Genomic DNA, 7,500 nt, shown 5'->3' with positions numbered 1-7,500 from the left:
TCTGGGTTGTAGCTTTAGCAATGTATTTACTGTACGTGTACGTGTGGTGTTTATGACCACAGGAGTGCCAGAAGAAGCTGGACCACAAGCTGTCTCTGGACGCCTACCTCCTGAAGCCCGTGCAGAGAATCACCAAGTACCAGCTAATGCTCAAGGCAAGTACAGGCTGTGACTTACACTCCTTACCTGGCCTCCTGAACTTTACACCGTAAGGCAGTGGTTTTTCAGCCCTTTTCATATTATTCATTTTGGCATTTGACCCACGGAACACCATTTGATGACCCAAAACCTTTAATATTTTGTTATCGTTGGATAAGATGCTGTATTTGTGTTACCCATAGGAGTGATAACGGGACAAACATGTTCTAATTATAATGTCTAGACTTCTGTTCTTGTAAATGAAGTAATGCAGATGTTTAACAATAATTTTACTCAAGAGTTAAACATCTAATAAGGGTCCATTTGGTCACCAGCTCTCCATCATTTAGCTGGGGACCACCTGGAACCCCCTCAAGGACCACTGGTTGAAAACCACTGCCGTAAATCAGAGGTTGTTTCTTAGTTTTGTTTTCCACATCCACAAGTATTAATTTAACACGTGTAAGAATTCAACCTTACGGTTTACCCAATTTAGTGTAGCAGAAACCTGCTACACATGCATGCATGCATCCATGCGAGCATGCATGGGATCCCAACCATGTGCCCTCATGTTGTTGCACTCCATGCACTGTTGAATGCGGAAAATACCTGATCTACTGCACATGCTTACGGGATGCACGCGCAGATCTGACGCACCAAAGTTCCGACATGCGGAGCGCCGGCCCGTGCAGATAAGTTAGTATTTTGTAGCTTAGTGATGTCATAAACAAAGCACAAGGAGCTGGTGTTGTGGTGGTGATTAGAGTGCCGGGATTAGTAGACCATTTAAATACAGACTGTTTTGACTTGCAAAGTGCAAACAGTCGGCTTCTGCTGTCCAGAGTTTTTGCATGCATATTCATATTCAGTGACGGCGGTGGTTCAGTGGTAGAGAGTGGCCGGATGGGAACCGTAAGGTTGCCAGTTCGACGACCCCCCCCCCCCCCCACACACACACACACACCCAGAGTGTCGTAGTGTCCTTGAGCAAGACACTGAACCCCTAATTGCTCCCGATGTGCAGGTTGGTGCGTTGCATGGTTTCCTCCGCCATCGGTGTGTACATGTGTGTGTGAATGGGTGAATGTAATGCACAATCTATGTAAAGCCCCTTGGATAAAGGTGCTACATAGATGGTGCATTTATATTATAGCAGTAATTCCCTTTATTTGTACCAGCACCTTTCAAAAGCAAAGTTACGCAACAATAGCACCCCCCCCTACACACACACACACACACACACACACCAAACGCACTCACGCACGCACGCACGCATGCACGCACGCACGCACGCACACGCACACACACACACACACACACACACACACACACACACACACACACACACACACTGTCACTTCCTCTTACACAAACATACTGTCACCCACTCACACTCAACCAATCACTCATTCAAATCACACACACACAGCCAGTGGTGGGAAAAGTACTCACAAAGTATCAATACTGCAATGTAGAAATACTCTGTATGTATATGTACTTTAACGTACTAAAAGTAGAATAAAGTACTCATTGTTCAGAATGTCCCACAACTCATAACTCTCTCTCTCTCTCTCTCTCTCTCTCTCTCTCTCTCTCTCTCTCTCTCTCTCTCTCTCTCTCTCTAGGAGATGTTAAAGTGCAGTAAGGGAGAGGGGTCAGTTGAGCTGGAGGAGGCTCTGGCCACCATGCTGGACATCGTTAAGTCGGTCAACGACTCCATGCACCAGATAGCCATCACTGGCTTTGAGGTCAGTAGGCTACATGCCACCGAAAAGATCACCATGTGCATCAGGGCACTGATTACTCTGTATTAGTGGTTTGGCCTCATTCAAACGCATCAAACCAATGTTCTGTGCTCTGTCTGTGCTTGAATGCCTGCCACAATGCAATTCCAATGGGAGTCACATGGTTTGACCAAACATTTGTGTTTGACGGGGCAGCAATCGGCAATCAAACACAAATGTTTCCCATTGGAATTGCATTGTGGCAGCCATTAATCACAGACAGAACACAGAACATCCGTTTGATACGTTTCAATGAGGCCTCAACCTTTTAATATCATTAAACACCACCTTGGAGGATATCTGGCTCTCCTTAGTACCACCATGATAACTGATGTTTCACTTAGTAAGAGACCACACCTTCGCTCAAGATTAACGGTTTATTGAAACAGAATGAGATGAATGCGGAGTGGAGTGAGGAACCCAAAGTAGGGCGAGACTCAAGGTGGGGACGTAGTCTCTGGAGCTGACGGTCATCTTTGCTCTACTCGGAATGAGCGGTTGGTCGTCTCTGCTCCGTCACTGCCCCCCTGGATTCCTATAGAATCGAGGCGGAAGGAGGAGGTTGGGGTGGAGGTAGCCTCGGTCCCAGGCTTACTTATCTGCGAAAAGAAAAGCCTGGTCACAACCTAAGGCAGAGAAGCTATCGGCGGTTGTATCCTCCGGAACAGCCGTCGAATGTATTTCCCCCGGATACGATATTTTCCCGACCAATCACAACACTTGTTTCATTCGCGGAGAATGTAAACTGATTTGTAAAGCATCAACGATTTCACTTCCGCTAAAATCCAGCAACTTCTGCTGATAGTCTTTTCAGCTTAGGTCTTGCCCAGGGTGGGGTGGAGGAGGATGGCGATTTTGAAGAATAGTGAAAATAGCCGATCTGCCGAAGTGCAGTACTCACAACCCATGTTTTGTCTGTTGTGGAGCAGACAAAACATGGGTGATAATGAAAGGCAGGTGAGTTTGATAAGGAGGGAGGAGTTGTTGATAATGAGGGAGGAGTGGTTAAGGTCAAGCGGAAGGAGGTCTCTTCTCCCGAAACTGCGTTGTATAAATACAACTTCCCTAGTACAGGAGAGTAGACCTGCCCCATCCTGATGTTCATACAGGAGCGTAGACCTGCCCCATCCTATTTGTTAACACAGGAGGGACATTTAAAAATGTCTTACATTTTTTTTCTTCATACCTAAGCCAGTGCTCTGATGAAACTCAGTCTAATCAGCATAACTAATGATATTTCTAATTCATTAATCCATTCTAAAATCAGCTCGGTGTGCTGTCATGCTCATTTCAGCACGGCTGGAGAGCCTATTTCAACCAATTGCTTGGTCAGAAAAACTACCTGTAGTAATATAAATATTTCATTCCACTTTCCGTCTTTTTGTGTATATCAGGCATTTAATTTGTCCAAATAATTAAATTAGAGGTTTGGGTGTGTGACTATCTCAAACAGTTAATCTGCCAGTTTAGTGATTTGGTGTAATTGAAATGATGGTATGCTGACATATATTCAGTCAACGACGCATATCTGAAGCTTTGCTTAATCTCATTGTTTCTATTAAATAAACTTTGCTTGAACCTGTCAGCAACTGGTAGTATCACAGGATGCCCTGAAGGTGCCATTTCGATGATGAAAGAACACATTTTGTGTAATCTTTTGAAGGTCTGGGTCAGACCTTCAAAAGATTAGAGAGGCCTGGTTTATGTTTATACTGTCATGTTTTTCTGTTTTTCTTCCCGTATTTCCACATGCTATGTGGAAATACATGACTTCAAGTGTTAACATGAGGGTGTGTTTTGTAATAGTAGTACTCTGAACAAGTCTGTCTGAGAACGTTGGTCTTGTCTCTGTGTGTTCACAATAAAACATTTGGTATTGGCAGCTACGAGTGTGCGGCTATACATTTTATATTATTGGTGTTTTGTAGTGGACCTTGTCTACCTTTCTCTCCCTCGTTTTGTGTGCTAATGCCCTGCCAGCTTCACCACTTCACCAGCCGTGATCTTGGGTTAGCACTGGATCGTTAGCTGTCTCTTTGTTTTGCCTCTGGGCTTGTTTGCCCCCCCACACCTCTCTGGATCTAAACTGTCATTTAGTCTTTGCTACAATTTAGGATTTAGCACAATTACAAACAGATGAAGAAGGTGTACCGTCCGTAACATGGATGAACTTTGACATGAACCATGTAGACATGAACTGCAGGGCTGTGGAGCTGATTGATAGATTGATTGTATTTATTAACAGTTTGCAGAATATTTCAAGCACAACTCATACAAAAACTGTTAACTGTGGACGACACCATAAAGCATTACACTAACTAACATACATGGACGTGTGTGTGTGTGTGTGTGTGTGTGTGTGTGTGTGTGTGTGTGTGTGTGCGTGCGTGCGTGCGTGCGTGCGTGCGTGCTTGCGTGTGTTTTCCCACAGGGAAATCTGAGTGAGCTGGGGAAGCTACTAATGCAGGGCTCTTTCAACGTGTGGACAGACCATAAGAAAGGCCACAGCAAGGTACAACTTTCAATTTACAAGCATTTAGCAGACGCTCTTAATCCAGAGTGATTTACAGTAAGCAAGAACAATTAAAACATGGTAATACATCAAATACATAGTCATCAAGAATCATACTGTACGTATATAGGATAAGAACAGTGGAATATCTACTGTATATAATGAAACTATGCATATACTGTACACTATAGAGTGCTATGTCTACAAAAATGCTATCTATCCTTTGCATACGCCTGTAAGGTTATCGAGGCTAGGGCTCGACAAGTTCTACGGGCACTTGCGTAGCACTTGACCGTAGACAGATGGATACATTATTATAGGTATTTCGAGGAAGCAATCGGTTGAAGATTGGTTGAAATAGCCATCTACCCATGCTTCAAACGCGCATGATGGCACACCTAATCAGCACCAAAGAAAACAGCTGTGCTGAGTCTTGCATAGAAGAGCCGGCTGAGAGGCTATGCTAGCAGTTTGCATGGGGCATTTGCGGACTAAGCGGCTAAATCTGGCATTAAAAATATAGATTATTTTTATTGAATTCCTTAGTTACAGTGAAATTGAGTTGACACGTTTTTTAAGGGTATCAGTATAATCGCAATATGACACTTGAGGGTGTGCTTTACCGTGATTATTGTCACTTCAGTGACGCCTGACCGCATCACTGTCGCGCCGATAATCACCGTGAAGCACACCCTCTCGTGTAATAATTATTGCTTAACTAATTGATGGGGTGACATCATGGTGACTTCAGGTGAAGGACCTGGCGAGGTTTAAGCCCATGCAGAGACACCTGTTCCTGTACAACAAGATGCTGCTGTTCTGTAAGAAACGAGAAGAGACCACGGACGGTCACGACAAGACCCCGTCCTACAGCTTCAAGCACTCCCTGAAGGTCAGTCACAACTAGCTGGCCCTTTTAACCCATTCTGACCGGGCACCCATTTTGGTGTTGGCATCATGTTATGCTTTAGCTATTGAAAAATAGCAGATCTACAAGCTCATATCGCGCCACCGAGTGGCGCGATACGAGCTTGTAGGTCTGCTATTTTTGAAAAATCGAAGAGCGACTGACATTTTTTAAATCTGATCTCAGGTCAGAATGGGTTCATCAGACCAGTGTGTGTCCGGCGGAAACCTCGTATGAATCTGATCTCAGGTCAGAATGGGTTAAAGTGTACATCAACAAGAACCAGTGATTATTATTACCCCAAGTGAACCCTGTTATTCTTTACATCTTATCTCCAAAACAAATTAACACACGTACGCACGCTCTCTTTCTCTGCAGGAAACGGGAAGTTGTGAATTGTACATAGATGACAGGACAGTTGTCCTGTCATGTACAGTTTGTGTATATTCACAACTTCCCGTCCAAAAAATAAATCAAAAGCTGTTTAATCTACCGTTTCCTTATACCCCTGACAATTCTTTTAAAATCTCAACATCATCACTGATATGATATAGTGATGATGCTGAGGGTTTAGGGTAAACCAGAAATGGCTGATTAAACGGCTTTTGAGATAATAACAAGTATGTTATGAACTTCATGAACTTTGCTGCAGTGTTTGAGTCACGGAAGAAACACAGGCTAAACGACGAACAGGCAAACAAACAGTTCATCCCTTGTGACAAGCCGAGTTCCAGAGCCGCAGCATAGTGTCACAGTTTAAGTCAAACTAAAAGCATTATGGGTGGCTAACGGCATTAGCTGTTTCTCATGGCAAATAGACAAAGGCTTCTCTTTTCCAACAGTGTCTTGCTGACATGCCGTATCTCTGTTTGAATAGATACAGCTGCAGAGCAAACCTCTGGCATAGGGATGAGGGTGGAAGTGGAAAAAGTAGCGAAATAAGTAAAGGCATTTTGTTAAAGACGCTTTGTACTGTACATACAAAGCATGGGTATGTATGCATGCATGCATGCATGCCATACCAATATGCATACAATACTTGGATGAATGCCTGTTTTGTTCTAATCGGTAACTCTCATCATCACTTGTGTCAGTGTGGTTTGAACACACAAATGGTCAGTTGGGCCAGTCTCCATCTAACAAGGGTTGGTGAGTGATGATTCATTTGAGTTGCGCACAGCGCCGTGCACGCACTGCACGGACCGAGAACATGGCAACACCAGGCGGTCTTCCATGACACATTCTAGCGTTTATTACAGACACATAGAAATATGTACAACATACAACAGGGGTCTGGGGACCCCTAGGGGTACTTGAGGGAGTTCCAGGGGGTCCCTAGCTAAAAGATAGTTTGAAACCAAATGGACCATTATGGGTCCATTTGGTTCCATTTGTACACTCTCAGAGTTAAATTAACAGTGGTTTTACATTATAAATTGGGGTACCAGAGATAGAAATGCCATTAAATCGGGGATCCGTAGCCTAATGCGCGGAATCACTGCTAGAGCCGTATAAATCCTCCCTTATCGGGGTCACTGCCATATGTTTTCAAATGGGGGTCCGTGGCCTAATAAATGTTGATTTGGGGGTCCTTGACACGAAAAAGTTTGGGAATAATGAATTGCAATAGTCCAGTATTGAATAAATTAATGCATGGATAACCCTCTCCAGGTCGTTATGGGAGAGATATGATTTGACCTTGGCTAACAATCTGAGGTGAAAAAAGCTGGTTCTGACCACCGAGCTGACCCGTCAATGAGCACATGACTAGAAGATTATGTAAACAACAAGGATAAGAACAGAATGAACAGAACAGAACATGCATCTGGTATCATTGTGCACAGACAGACGTTCAGTCTCTCTGATAAAGTAGTTGATGGTCTGATCGTATCATGTGTATTATTGTCTCGCGTGGCCAGACTGTTGCCTCTCGCCGTTTTCAAATGCTTCCGTCATACAGTCTGGAGCAACGGAAGAGCTTTTTTTATGTTTTTTTGTGGCTTTCGCCTTTATTTTATATTTTTTACGGAGGGACAGACAGTAGGCTGACAGGAAATGGGGAGAGAGATGGGGGGAAGACATGCAGTAAAGGCCGTTGGGATCGGGAGTTTAACCCGCGGCACACTGCCAGACTGGACCACCAGCCAAGGTGCCTGGAC

At 44.1% G+C, this 7,500-nt stretch overlaps 1 protein-coding gene across 12 annotated transcripts in view; it reads left to right on the top strand.

The window, feature by feature from the left end:
- Positions 1-7,500, top strand: part of mcf2l2 (MCF.2 cell line derived transforming sequence-like 2) — a gene marked incomplete at its 3' end in the record, with an annotated part of 133,596 nt that overhangs the window by 93,555 nt on the left and 32,541 nt on the right. For all 12 annotated transcript variants that reach the window (XM_083767700.1, XM_083767695.1, XM_083767694.1 and 9 more), the window contains 4 exons: positions 63-155; positions 1,764-1,886; positions 4,354-4,434; positions 5,186-5,326. In XM_083767700.1, the coding sequence (XP_083623826.1) occupies positions 63-155; positions 1,764-1,886; positions 4,354-4,434; positions 5,186-5,326 (438 nt within the window). The remainder of the gene's footprint in view (positions 1-62; positions 156-1,763; positions 1,887-4,353; positions 4,435-5,185; positions 5,327-7,500) is intronic.

The sequence above is a fragment of the Protomyctophum parallelum genome (genome assembly GCF_964188405.1).
Source record: "Protomyctophum parallelum genome assembly, chromosome: 6".
Classification (NCBI taxonomy): Eukaryota; Metazoa; Chordata; class Actinopteri; order Myctophiformes; family Myctophidae; genus Protomyctophum; species Protomyctophum parallelum.
This window is presented reverse-complemented; position numbering and strand designations above follow the sequence as displayed.